Here is a 14,731-nt window from a genome sequence, read left to right as displayed (position 1 = left end):
CTAATCTAGTCCTCTTCCTACTTGTGCAATTTTTAAAAATTAAGGGAAGTACATAAACGAGCATAAACAAGGATATTCACTCCAATATTGGGTGCACTAACAACACACTAAATCTCAACACCCATCAGATGGAGGCCAGTTAAATATTTATATTGGGCAATTTAAAAAAAAAACAAACAAGACAGCTTTGTGTGTACAGATATGAAAGTGGAAAAACCAAGGTGCAGAACAGTGGATATAATGTGCCAGCATTTATGTGAAGAAACGTACATAAGACTGGAAACACTGATTGACTCCAGGCAACACATAAAGGACCGAGGCATGGTGATCACAGGGAGACTTGCTTTTTGACACCCCTTTGAAAAGAGTTTGAGTTTTTTTAACCAGGTCCATGAAAGATCTTTTCCAATGAAGACTGACTACAAAGTTAGCAATAATACTTTAATAATCAGCTTTTAGAACTTTCAGTAAAAATTAAATGGTTAAAGAAACCCTGAAACAGTCTAATGTTACCTAATTTGTGGTTTCTTTGCTGTACTCACATCTGCTTTCTACTTGAGCTCTGATATACTGGGGACAAATGACTCATGGGAAGCTTTGGTTTACCACTGCTCATACAAGCACTGGCACCATTTTCCTTGATCTGCCCTTTAGATACGAAACACAACAGAGGCTGTTCCAAGTCGTTTGCCTTTTGTATATATTTTACATCTGCAGGCTTTAAAATGGTAGATCCAGACTTCCTGAAAGAAGGGACAACATATTTACTTGAGTATACTGACTCAGATCTCCTTGAGTCCATACTCACTATGGCTAAGCCACAGTTATAAATGGAGGGTGTCTAGGAAAACTGCTTCCATTTTCATCTGTTCATTCTTGAAAATCCAACAGAGATTCTTTTCATTCTCTAAAATTCTGTTCTGTGTATAAAACAGTATCTGGACATCTGATCTTAAATGGAAACGTCACCTGAAAATGCACTATCTTTTTAAAAACTTTACCTTTTAGGGGCAGGGAAGAATGGCTAACAACAAAAGCTGATTGGTTCTGTTGCAGGAGTGTATTCATTCACACCGGATTCTCTCCAGTGGGTGGAAATTTACTTGTTTTGCAATTAGCAGAAACTAATCTCAAGACTAAAATCACACCTATTCAAAATGAAGTGAAATGTGAACCGTCCTTTCCTAGGGTAGATGTGGGGAGAAGCCACTCGCAGATTATGCAAGGGTTGAATGCATCCTACAACCAGACCAACCTCAGTTTCAATTCTGGCTCTACTAGCGCACAAGCCGGGACTTTGGAAAAGTTTCTGCATATATAAAATGGGAGTGCTATCACTTCTTTTAGGGTTGTTGTGAGGACTGCATGAGATAAGTCAAGAAAATACCTAGTCTGGTATCAGTCGCACATTATGAGGGAGAAGAAAAGGAAGGAAGCAAAGAGATTTGAAGCCAGAATTGTACCCTTTGGTACTCTTCAGGGACCAAATTCACAGGAAAACGATAAGTACCCTTCTTGCCTTGGTGTGGGTGAAGACAGGAGACCTAAGTGATTTTTCCAAGAGCTTCAATAAAGGTAACTGGAGAGGATGCTGGAGCTGTAGCGTCAAGCTGGATAGCATGTCATGAACCACATAGCCAAGAGGCCAAGAAAAGACGGCAAGGGCAGTGAAAGGGTAATGCAGCCAAAAGGGAGGAAAGGATACTATCTGGGTATATGAGTAGGCACTGAGGCAACCAAAGCTGCTTCTGAGCTCCAGAGGCCCTTGCTTGAACATCTATTTATCCAGCTCCGAGTCAAAGCTTACCAAGATTCGGCTGAGACACGGCCATGGACCTCTGGGGCGCTGGTGTGGAAGTGGCAGCTGGGTGGAGGTTCATATGATTCAGGGGCTGATTCATCGCCTTCCTAGGGTCTTGCCATGTGGTGATTTTTTCTATGTGACTAAAAGAAGGAAAACAATTATCTCTTTAATTGTTAGCATCATTATCATCATCACCAGTAACAACACAACAGTTAAATGATGCTGGCCTTTCTTCCTTCAGAATCTGCTTACAGGAGGTTGACACATTGTTTCCAGCCAACATCAAGCTTGCCCACTTACCCTCCATCCAAGTTGGGCCATGATATGGGGATTTTGCAGGGGACTCTCTGACAGTAAGTCCATGATTTAGTTGACCAGTTGCCTCCATGTGCAAACGCCCTCTTAAGGGTTTCCTGCCTTACCAAGGATGGACCAGCCCCAGCATACTTCCCCAAGTCCAAGGAGCCTATGTTCTCCAGTCCCCAGTGCTCACTGCCATCCAAGCATTGGGATACCATGGCACAAACTCCTCTTCCAAAGCAGGACCCTGCTCTCCTGCCCATCAGCTCTCCCATACTCTCCCAGCTCATGTAATTGACATAATGAGACACCTCCACCTGGCCCCAGCCAAAGACAGGGCCCTTGAAACCAATCCCATAAACATGACATTACACAGCTCTTACTAAGGGTAAGACACTGTGAGGTCCACAGGAAGCTTATATTCTACCATGCAAGGTAACAACTGGGTAGCTGGAGAACAGAGTAGCAGGAAATACATGTAGGAAGTGCTAGATTATGGAGACACCCAGATTACCGAGGCATAAAGGCTTCTGGGGAATAAGACATGATTAGACTTTTGGTCATAAACAACACCCAAGCTTTGTTATTAATCTTAGAGAAACCAGAAGGACATCAGCTTCCACCCAGAGTTTCCAGTATATCTTCAGAAAGATGGATGGGACCTCTAGCTTTCCTACCTCCTTCCAGACCACATCACAAGTCACTCCTGGTGCCTTACAGACCCTGTGTCACTCCATAAACTCAATCTTTTTTGAGAGTTTAGTACATTTTTCTTTTAAAGATAAGCATACTCATTTGGTGCCACAAATCTGTTTTCTGAACTATATCAAAGATCTTTCTGTATTTATCAAAGACAACAAACTTTGATGGCAGAAGCTGAATGTCAGTCTGTTGTTCTAAGCCTTGTAACTAGGTTGCCTCTCCCAAACCAAAGGGCAATGCCAACCCCACATGTTATAGATCCTCCTAGATCCATGTGAAAAAGAGCAACCTCGTTCCTTTTAAACACACCTTACTTTTGAATAGCAATGACTTCCTTTGAATCCTTTGTGTAGAAAACCACTATTAGTATCACTGAGTTTAAACCTACATCAGTGACTCTCTTGTAATGGAGTTATATTTATCTTTTCTTTTGCTTCCATTTCCTCATATTTGAATACAGCCTCTACTAAAATTCTTCCTCATATTTCTTCATCCCAGACTAGAAGTTATTGCCATGGATGCTCATTCATTGCCTTGAGTGAAAACTTGGATGTTTTCCCAAGAGAGCCTTTAAAATGAGTATGATTTAAAAGGAAAAGAAAAACAAGTCAGTTTCCATAAAAGAGGCAAAATTAAATTTAACTGTAGAGTTTCATGCTATAGGACTCTTTAAAAAATAATCAAAAATAAATTGGGAGGAATAAAAATAAAAAAACTAAGACGATCTTGAGAAGGATGGTGGTGGTCGTGAGGAGACTGAACTAAAAAGATGAAAATCAGCTATCTAAGGATCAAGAAACAACTGTCTTAGTTACACCTTCAAGGTTAACAATAGTAATTCTGTTCAAAGAGTTCATAAAATTCTCTGCAACCTTTGGTCTCGTGGAGACTCATAGCCAGGGGGTTTGTCACAGTCTTCCAAAAGAGGAACAACTGATGAGGATGTCAAAGTTGAGAAAACTCCCTTCAGCAAAGTAATTAGAGCTAAGAAACCCTTTGACTACCTATTCCTTCAGGATTCCATATCACTAAAACACACGGTAAGCAAGAAATACTTTCCACTGTACCAAAAAGGGAGGCATCCTTCTCTCTTTCATGAACCTTTCTTAGACCCTCTGACACCATGACTATACTGACACTGCCATAGAACCAGCACGAGCACAGCCCAGAGTGAGAAGCAGTGATATAGTAATACATACTGTGCTTGCTCAGTTGCTTTAGTCGTGTCCAACTCTTGGCGATCCTATGGACCATAGCCCACCAGGCTCCTTTGTCTATGGGATTCTCCAGGCAAGAATACTGGAGTGGGTTGCCACACACTTCTCTTGGGGATCTTTCCAACCCAGGGATCAAACCTGCATCTCTTATGTCTCTGCATTGGCAGGTGGGTTCTTTACCACCTTGGACATTTAAGGATACTGCCGTGTACACACTCAGCTCCCTGTCAGTGATCAGAACAATACGGGAACCGGAATGATGGATTCTCAAATGCCCGTCCCCCATTCACCCTTCCCATTCTGAACAAGTGGGCTGGGACTCTCAAGTCTGCAGAGAGCAGAAAGGCTCACGCCCAAAGTGGTAGAGAAGCCCAGCTTGTCTGAAGACAGCCACTGTGGCTGACAGCCTCCATCCCCTGGGAGAGAGGGCAGAGTTTTTCTGGATGGACACTCTGACCCTCATCCTAAGAGATCTGACCCCAAAGATGCCACAGCTTCAAGCCCCAAAACTGCCCCCACAACCGTGGGAGCCTCTTCAGCCCACCCTTCAAACTCCACACCCCGCCAACGCTTTTTAAAGGACTTTTGTTCCCAGCGGGTTTGATAATTAAATGTGTCACTCACTGTATTCCCCAAAGACTTGAGTACAAGGGGGAGCCTTTCATACGTAAGCAGCTCTCTTTGCTCTGAAACAACTCTGAGAAGAAGTTCTCTTTGCTCTGAAACAATTCTGAGAAGAAAGCCACTCTACTTTCCAGCCCCTGCACACCAATCGACCGCAGGGCAGTTCTCTAAAACTCAGTTTATGTGACATCCAGGGCGACACCTGGTCTGAATGCCAAGAGCAAGGGCATTGCTCATAAGAATTTAATCCACCACTCATGATTTGATTTGAAAACTAAATTCATTTAGGTCCCCACATCCTATTCCCAACCGTAGGATAAACCATCGCTCTTTCATGCTGCTGCCTCATCTCTGCTCCCTCTTCTCAGAGCTACTGAGTCACTTCCTTTCTTGTATTTCTCAGTGCAGAGAAATACTGCACTGTTTGCCAGGACCCACAGTTTAGCTCAATTAATCTCCACTTCCCTACTACTCCCACCCCTGTCTGACATCACTCTCTTGCTGAGTCCACTTCAAGCAAATGTCTACGGGGGAAAAAGGAAAAAAAAAATGATGAAAGAAAGGGAGAAAGAAATGATGAAGGAAAGAAAGAAAATGTCTCTCTGCTGCTTTAAGTCCAGTTTCCCTTAAAAATTTACATATGTAATATTTATATACACTTACATATGTATGTTCAACTGCATAATAGTGTATATTCTATGAACACACATTCTATACAGCTTTCATACGAAAACGGAACAGAAGACTTCACTGGTGGTCCAGTGGTTAAGAATCCACTTTCCAATGCAGGGAACAATGGTTCAATCCTTGATCAGGGAACTAAGATTCCACATCCTGTGGGGCAACTAAGTGCCACAATTACACAAGCCCACTCACCACAACAAAGACCCAGCATAGCCCCACTTCCCTAAACAAAGGAACCAAAAAAGATACCAAAGTATTTAGACTGATATATGCAAGTATCTGTCTGCAATGCAAGAGCCACAGGAGACTCTGATTCGATCTCTGGGTCGGGAAAATCCCCTGGAGGAGGACATGGCAACCCATCTAGTATTCTTGCCTGGACAATTCTATGGGCAGAGGAGCCTGGCGGGCTACAGTCCATGGGGTTGCAGAGTTGGACATGACTGAGCACGCACACGTGTAAGCAAATAATATGCTCACTGGAGATTTGTTTCCCCCTTAATCTAAACTCTTCTATACTTTCCAGTTTTGAACTGCGATAATGTACTGTTTTCATAACCAGTGAAAATAAAACACTTCTGAAGGTGCAAAAAGACAGAAAAGGAAAATGATGCATGAAATGCAGGTCATAGGTACTAAAAAGTTACTGGAGATAAACTAGAGATTTGGCTCCTATTTTTGAGTGGCCAAAGTAAGAAGGGAAATGGATTCAATTACCTGTCTCCATGCTTTTTATAAAGGAAAAAAAGCCAGTCTCTAAGGGAAAGAAAAACTCTTCTTGATACACACTCTCAAACACCCAATTTTCCTGGACTAAAAAAAAAAAAAAAGATGTCTGCAGGGATTTCTCATGGAAGCCCCAGGTGGTGGGCAATGGAAATGGCACCTGTTACAAAGGTAATGGAATCTTTTCCTCTTCCTTCAGGGCCCCCTTTGACTACGACTTCCCAGACTGCCTTTCTTCACAGTCTTATAAAGGACAAATATACAACCACACCAGGGTCTGTGAGAGCTTCAGTTCTGAGGACCTGCATGTTTGCCGGGGGGCAAGAAAGGTCAAGCACTTCTCTGAGAAGATATTAGGTTGGAAATGGTAGTTTATGGAAAGCTGTGTTGTGTTAAATAATTTTTCCTTCTAGAATCTGAATGTGTTCTTCAATACAGACACAAGTTGGGAAAGCCATTTTGTGTATTAGGAACATTCTGTGTTTGGGGTTAGAATGCCATTGAAATCAGTGGGGGAGGGAAGAGCATTATGACTCTCCCAATCACCCTCCCCTACAGGCCTGGCCCCTCCCAACAGCCTCCAGGAGATTGTTAATTTAGCTCCTATTTACATGACCTTTCACCTGGATGAGGACAATGGCCTCCAGGCTTCCCTCCCCCAGTCTCTCAGGTTTTCCTTCCGTCCTCCATCCCTTCCCCACCCTTTCTATCTGACAATCCCTTCTCCAACACACCTCCAGACTCATCCCTAGAACAGCTGGGTCTGAGGTCCCCACGACCCTTGACATCCTACTGGGAGACAGTGAAGCAACTGTGTCTTCTGGAAAGACCACAGGCTGGGAGTCACACATACCCGAGTTCTTTTGTTTTTTGTTGTGTTTCTTTGTTTTGGCCACACCTCACAGTCTTGCCTGGAGAATCCCAGGGACGGCGGAGCCTGGTGGGCTGCCGTCTATGGGGTCTCACAGTCAGACACGACTCAAGTGACTTAGCAGCAGCAGCAGCACAGCTTGTGGGATATCCAGTTCCCCAACTGGGGATCCAACTTGCACCTTCAGTAGTGAAAGCTCAAGAGTCCTAAGCACCGGATCTCCAGGGGATCCCTACATATGTCTGAGCTTTAATACAGCTCCGATCTTGTGTGACCTATGTGGACAAGCCATTTAACCCATCCTGGTCTCAGCACCCATATCTATGAAACAGGGGTAAAAAAGCCAACAAATGCTCTGGTTCCTTTTCCTGAGGGTGAAAAAACGGCTGTTCTGGGAAACCTGTGATCACCGAGGTCACCTGCCAACTTCATGACCGGTTCACTTCACTTCTCAAGCTCACCTCCTTAGCCAGTGAACTCACAGAAGACAGCTCCCGCCTCCAGCCCAAGGCTGGCAACCTTTAGCTCAACAAGCCTGGATTGTATAATTCCTATAGTGCACGTGCACTTGTTAGGCATAAAAATGAAAAGCATTTTATAAATATAAAATCTTGACTGGCGGCAGAACCATGAAAGGCAAAGATAAAATCTTATCTGCAAAAACAGAATCCACCAGCTTCTTATAGCCCAGGAAGAGGCTTGGTGTTTCTTGGATAAATTTACCCCCCAGTTCATGACCTATTACACTAACTTCATGGAAGGAAGCCACACAACAAAGACTTTCTGAAATAGAGAAAGCCTATGTAATACATTTTGTATTGCTGGAAGCATACAAAGATATAAAAATAGTAATGATTATGAGTGTTTAATTTTGAAAGAATTTGGAGTTCATAGCAATATAAGCTGTTTGCTCATATATGTGGGCAAAGATTTCATGTGCAAGTATAAGTGTTTGGCCTTTTTACTCCTCCTCCTCTCTTAATACATTACAGAGTTTCACATTAATTGTGTTGGACATTACTCAGGGCTCCCTCAACCAAGCTGTTAGGGCACGACTTAAAAGCAGCTTCTTACTACCATCTAGATAGATGATTATGTGCAAGTGTTAGTCACTCAGTCATGTCTGACTCTTTGCAACACCATGGACTGTAGCCTTCCAGGCTCCTCTGTCCATGGGATTCTCCAGGCAAGAACACTGGAGTGGGTTGCCATTTCCTTCTTGAGGAGATCTGCCTGACCCAAGGATCAAACCCAGGTCTCCTGCATTACAGGCAGATTCTTTATTGTCTGAGCCACCAGAGAAACCCAGTTATAGACAACCACACCAAGGAGATGGGAATATAAAGGCTCTAAGTGTTGTGAAAGTGAAAGTGTTAGTTGTTCAGTCCGACTCTTTGTAACCCCAAGGACTGTAGCCCACCAGGCTCCTCTGACTTGCTCAAAACTCAATTCATATTCAGTGCTTCTTCCCTTCATCCTCCTGCCAATCCCAGTTTCTCTTTAACCTCTCCTTTCATTCTTTTTTTTTTTGAGGGGGGGGGGGTACTAATATTTCTCTTACAATGGAACACAAGCTCTTTTGACTACAGAAAAGGCCCAGTGGAGGCAGAGCAAGGTGCCCTCACATGGTAGGCACTTGAAAAACAATACTCCTGGAACCCCCAGAATCTTCACAAGCCCAACTGAGGGCATAGGTAAAATATGCTGATTTTTAAAAATCAGACATTTAAAGCTCTTTTTTTTACTTAGTCGGCCAATTCACCACCCTCTTAATGTTATAACAAATGTTTATACAGATTGAAGATGATTTGCATAAAAACTGGTAACTAAAATAGGTTTGCAACTTGCTTGTTGTGAACCCATTCAGTTAAACTCATCAGTGTTAAAAATGAAAACTGAAGCAGATTTGCATGAGGTTGATAATTTCCCAGGCAGGTCTTGCCAAATAAATTGGACCCACTGTCAGCAGAAAACAAATGCTATGCCAATGTTTAATCCTGTACCAGATGGCAAGAAGACTTGCCCAGGACTCACATAAAAATTTGAAAATTTTCCCCAATTAGAATTAAAATACAAATACGTAAAAGCTGTTTCACTTTTTTGTTGTATTTCAGGGATAAATGCTGCCTTTCAATTACATTAAACATGTGGGCAGTGTGTTCTGATTTAAATTTCAAGACCTAGGAAATGACACATCATATCTTACTCACATCTTGCATTTCTTTGAGTGGAGCCTTTTGTCGTGTTTTGCTTTTTTGCCAGTGATACTTGGCTCTTCCGACTGACACCAGAGATGGGTCTTAATCACGAGAACAAAGACAGCTGGCATGCACACTTATAATTCTCCCAGGTTCAGAAACATACACTCTCCAGATAGTTCCTCATGTTGTTTAGTCTTTCAGTCATGTCCAACATTTTTGCGACCCCATGAACTGTAGCCCACCAGGCTCCACAGTCCGTGGGAATTCCCAGGCAAGAATTTTGGAGTGGGTTGCCATTTCCTTCTCCAGAGGATCTTCCCAACCCAGGAATCAAACCCACGTCTCCTGCGTCTCCTGCACTGGCAGGCAGATTCTTTACCACTGAGCCACCCAAACCCAGGGAATAGTAGGAGCTGATCACAGTGGAAGCCCCACAGCAGTAGCAGCTCAAAGCCCTCGTCTATAGTAGCAACCCCATCTGATTAGTAGCCATCAGTAAATTGTTCCCCTCTGTTTAACCCTATCAGTCCAGCTGGATAATAAGGACTTGTCTTTTGAATACATTGACAATTGGAAATAAAGTGCTGGCTCTTCACCTGGCTGAAAAGATGCACAGCTGATGTATTATTTTCTTTCTAAAGCAACCAATCTCCCTCCCAAGTTGTCATCTTTCCTGTTGTCAGCCCAGCTGATGATTCTTCGTCCCAAAGCAGCTTTCATTACATTACAATTGGTTATAATTCTTTTTCTGTTCTGCCAAAATCCTAAACATCACCAGCACTTGCTAGTCCAATGCATAAGAATAAAAGATACAAAGAGATAAAAGTCAAGCTGCAAATGTACCTAGCTGACACATCCATTAGAAAACATTCATATCATTCATAGATTAAGTCCTAAAGCTATAAAAACTGACTCTCTTATGCTATACAATAAAGGTAACTGTTCACATAACAAAAGTGTGTTGGCTGAGAAAGCTCATCCTTCTTTGAAACCACAAGGAATTTATAGTTAAAAGGTTCCAGTCAGATTTTCACTTCGGCAGCTCATCAAACATAGCTGCAGTCTATGACACAGGAATAATAACTCATATATAAGTAGGGGATTTTTTTAGGATCGTCTAATAAAAGATGATAGAAGACCAGAAGCATTATTTTGGTGCATGCTTCCGGTCTCTACCATTCCTTGCCAATTCAAAAAATTTCAGAGTTCTCTGGAATTCCAAATGAATGACAGGGACTGTATTTTTAACTACCAGGCTCTAATCCTCGACTTCCATCTCAGCGGTGCCAAGAAGTCTCCACTTGTTGAAATCAGCAGCAGTAGGAGCCGAAGCAGCATGGAAGGTCTTCAGGCACTTCCACCTCAGACAGCCTCGGGCATCCATCTACACAAATCTGGCTTTTCCAAACCTGCTCCATCTGGGCAGAGAGCTGAGTCAGGCAGAGCTGCAGTCAGTCCTAAAGTGCAGAGTGAGCCCACTTGAGGCTGTAATAATCATAGTTCCTTTCTGAAGGGGTTTATTTACCAGCGTTTATCCCTGCGGTGAGAAAGCTGGGGACACCATGAAGGCGCCACTTCTGGAGAAAGCCTTTTGGGAAGCCCATGACTCACGGACATGACCCAGAGGTGTGACTCAGTGACCTCACTCCGGAGGGTGAGCTTTTGTGTGAGAGGCACCCCCTCATCCCCACTGAGATCCCCAGTGCCACATGACCGGGGCAGACCTGACTTCCTCTGTGCAAACTGAGCCAACTCTTGCTTCACCTCACTTTTTCTATTCCCCAAAAAAAAGCGAGAAGAAAAAGGACTGTGTTTCTGTTTTCTTGTCTGCCTCTGGCCAAGCACTTAACTTGGGCTATACTGCAATGGTATTATCAACACTGTTTTTTTTTTTTTGCTTTTCATATCAGGATCAATAATGGTATTAAAAGATTTATAAACCACACTGTTTCTTGTGTTGAAGCTGAACAACCATGTAAGAGTTTATTTTACCAGGTTTTATTATTTCCAGGCATCAAGTATAACATAGGTGCTCAGTATCTATTTTCCCACTTTTTCACAAACAAAAATTAGGGATAGTAATGAGGAGACGTGAAGATGAGGATCTTAATGAATGGTGAATTCTAAAATTATCAAAGGAAGTGAAAGGCATTCATCCATTCGGTCATTCAACAGACTGTATTTACCCCAGGACAGTATCTTCCATGAGAATGCAGCCCCAAAAGCAGTTCTGGCAAATGAGGAGTGTGGTGAAAATTACCACTGTAAATCCTTTAAATGGGCCATAATGTACAGTGTGCTAAGCTTTGTGTATATTATAAGGTCTTTCAGTAAGTCCAACACAGCCAGATCTTTCCAGGGTTAGGACATGGTACTATTTCTACAGCCAAGCTCCAGATGAAGTGATGCTGTCCCCAAATACTTATGTTGGGATTTGCTAGGCATGTAGAATTGAATTCATGCCACTTAAATAGACATATGATCCTGAATGCCCGCAGTGTCCTCTCCTCCCTGGCAGGACGTAACAGAAGATGTAACGTGGGACCTGGAAGCTGGCGATCAGGTGGGCAGTGGCAATGAAATAAAGGTTTGGTGTCGAGGGTAACAAAGCACACACCCTATTTTTATTGTTGCTATAAAAGGTCCAGAGCCTGACATTCTAACTCAATAGCTGCATGTTAGATACGCTCCGGTATCAACAGCATCTGACATCTGGGAAGCAGCTTTAATCTCTCAATCAGTTTTTAAAAGAAAAATTTTTTAAGCTACCAAGCTACTTTAAGTGCTCAAATACTTTGAAAATTGTTTTTCCAGGCTCTCTGTGCTCAACACATGTTTCAACGTGTTGTTTTTCCAGTTGTTCTTAAATGGGACATTGACACACTGCTTGTTCCGGTGGGGCAAAACGAACTAAATGTCACTTGTCCAAGGAAATAGGGCAAAACCTCCAAAAAAACAAGAATTCTTTTGGGTTAATCTAGTCTCTCCTTTACTCATGTGGGGAGAGCCAATTCCTTTTTGGTTTGTTGTTGTTCTTGTTTTTAATTCTGGGAAGAGGATGGGCCACCCTGGTCTTCAGCCACTTTATGCACATGTTTGAATGACAAGATACATGGAACTAGAGAAGAGACTGGCATGAGCCCCAACCCTGGTCTGGAGAAAGATTGGAGGTGCTTTTCAGAGCCAGCATCCCATTTTGCAAGAACCGGTTTGGAGGAGCAAAGACAAAAGAAGGGGAGTTAGGTTTCCCAGCAGGGAGGGGAGGCCTGGAAGATAATCACCAGGCAACACTGCTTATGTTTCCTGTAAACCCAGCCCAAAGCATCTCTTTACGTGTATTTCTTTGCATCTTGGGTTGAGAGCATCACCCAAATGAGGCAGTCCTGCAGTGGCTTTGAGCTCTGGATTAACCAGTTAAGAGTTAACTTTACTTAGTGTCTCCCAGCCTGAGTTTCCTCCACTGTGAAACAGGCTAAGAACATCCTTTCCTTTCGTGCGTGAGGCTGTTTTAAATATTTCATCCCATAACAAAACAACCCACACAGTGCCAGACACACCCATGACAGTCTATAAATACTAATTCCACTTCTTTCTCTCCTGAAAATCTATCCCAACGTTTTACAAAGATCTGAGGAATTCAAATGCAAAATTGTCAGCAAACAGCCTAGAGTACAGTGAAAATGGGGAAAAAATAAGAGTGGGCATTAATTCACTGCAAAAGCTACAGATTTATATGATTTCACATAAAGCAGCTAACTAACCATTGATCTTGAGACAAAAACATTCTCAAAACACAAAAGAACAAGCAAACCACCAGCCTTTCAGTGGCTCCTTCACTACCACCCCTTCCCTCACCCTACATTCTAACAATAACAACTCTCAGGTCCAGTGTAAGAGAAGGCCAAAGCTGAGATTCCTCTAACGCCTTTGTTAGGCGCTTTTAATGGTAATGAGCATCCCGTGTCAGCCCAAGACTTCCAGTCTCATGTATAAACTAGTAAGGATTTCAGCTTGACGTGAAAAGCATAAGACATACTAGAAAAAGAGTACCTAATGGCTTTCCCTCCTTCCTAACAGAAATGCTCAAGAAGTTTCACCCTAACGAAGTTCTTTAAATCAATTACAGGGTCAAAATAGTTCACTCCCATAGTTTACCCCAAAATGAAGGGACACAGATTAGGTACAGAAACACAAGAAGACTTGAAACTTCTGTGAATCAACAAAATGGAAAAACAAATTAGCTTAAAAAGTACTATATACAAACATGTTAATGCAAAACAAACGAGTTAGCTTTGTACCCACTGCTGCTGCTGCTAAGTCGCTTCAGTCGTGACCAACTCTGTGCGACCCCAGAGACGGCAGCCCACCAGGCTCCCCCATCCCTGGGATTCTCCAGGCAAGAACACTGGAGTGGGTTGCCATTTCCTTCTCCAATGCATGAAAGTGAAAAGTGAAAGTGAAGTTGCTCAGTCATGTCTGACTCCCGGCGACCCCATGGACTGCAGCCTACCAGGCTCCTCCGTCCATGGGATTTTGTACCCACAGGTGTGTGTTAATCAAAAATATACTACTATTGGGAATTCCCTGGCAGTCCAAAGGTTAGGACTCCGCCCTTTCAATGCTGAGCACCTGAGTTCAATCCCTGGTGGAGGAGCTAAGATTCCATAAACCAGGCAGTGCAGCCAAAAAATATATACACACAAACACACACACACATACTTAACAAAGAACAGGAAATGTATTTTTTCCATTTTTATGACTTATTAACCCATCCAAACCCCACTGTTCTTCACTAATATATCATAGCTAGCATTAATTCTCATAGTAAAAAACATCTATTTAGGTGTATGCACTTTTAATTTTGATATGATTTTTAAACGTATAGGAAATGGTGTAACAGAAATCAAATATCTTTATATCTTAATACCGACATGGGCTGAGTGAGCAGCTTCTTGGTTGTGCCTTTTTACTTGATTGGCAGTAAAAGTTTTCAAACTGGGTTTGCTTGTTAATTGAATCTCCAAATAAGCGTTCTTAAAAGTGGAGGAAACATGTGTGAATAACATTTGAATTCTCAGGCCAACATCCTTCCAATTTTTGGAAGGAATACTCTTACTTGTACAGACCTTGATTTGAAGAAAAAATTGTATCAGAAACCCCTACATCAACTCTCTCCAGAATGTATGATTTAAAGAAAGATAAAAACACAGCTTCATGAAAAAGTTTTAAAATGCCCTTAAAATGCTCACCAAAGAACCCATAGCCTCACTGAGGGTCACTCTTACATATTACTAAACTTAATTGGTAACCTCTTTCTGGAGAGTAGTTTGTCAACATATTACAAAATCCTTGAAAAATCTTTGAATTAGAAACTCCTCCATGAAACATATACCAAGGAAACAGAAAGATATGGCCGAGATGACCAGTTGCTTCTGAATATCTACTCACCCTCTCTTCTGGGTGCAAGGTGTGGCCAAGAGACTAAGTTCGAGATGATAAACAGAATGCTGTGTGAAATTCTAGGGAAGTTCGTTAAATGGAAGGGATAAACAGTCTTTTCTGCTTTCCACCTTCTTTATTCCAGCTTGGAAAGTAGACATTA

The 14,731-nt window shown here is 42.4% G+C and overlaps 1 protein-coding gene across 2 annotated transcripts in view; it reads right to left on the bottom strand.

Annotated features, from left to right (window-relative positions):
• WWTR1 (WW domain containing transcription regulator 1) overlaps positions 1–14,731 on the bottom strand; it is a 149,010-nt gene that overhangs the window by 63,444 nt on the left and 70,835 nt on the right. For both annotated transcript variants that reach the window (XM_070374802.1, XM_005906290.3), the window contains exon 3: positions 1,808–1,944. In XM_070374802.1, coding sequence (XP_070230903.1) covers positions 1,808–1,944 — 137 coding nt within the window. The remainder of the gene's footprint in view (positions 1–1,807; positions 1,945–14,731) is intronic.

Source organism: Bos mutus, chromosome 1 (assembly GCF_027580195.1).
Source record: "Bos mutus isolate GX-2022 chromosome 1, NWIPB_WYAK_1.1, whole genome shotgun sequence".
Classification (NCBI taxonomy): domain Eukaryota; kingdom Metazoa; phylum Chordata; class Mammalia; order Artiodactyla; family Bovidae; genus Bos; species Bos mutus.
This window is presented reverse-complemented; position numbering and strand designations above follow the sequence as displayed.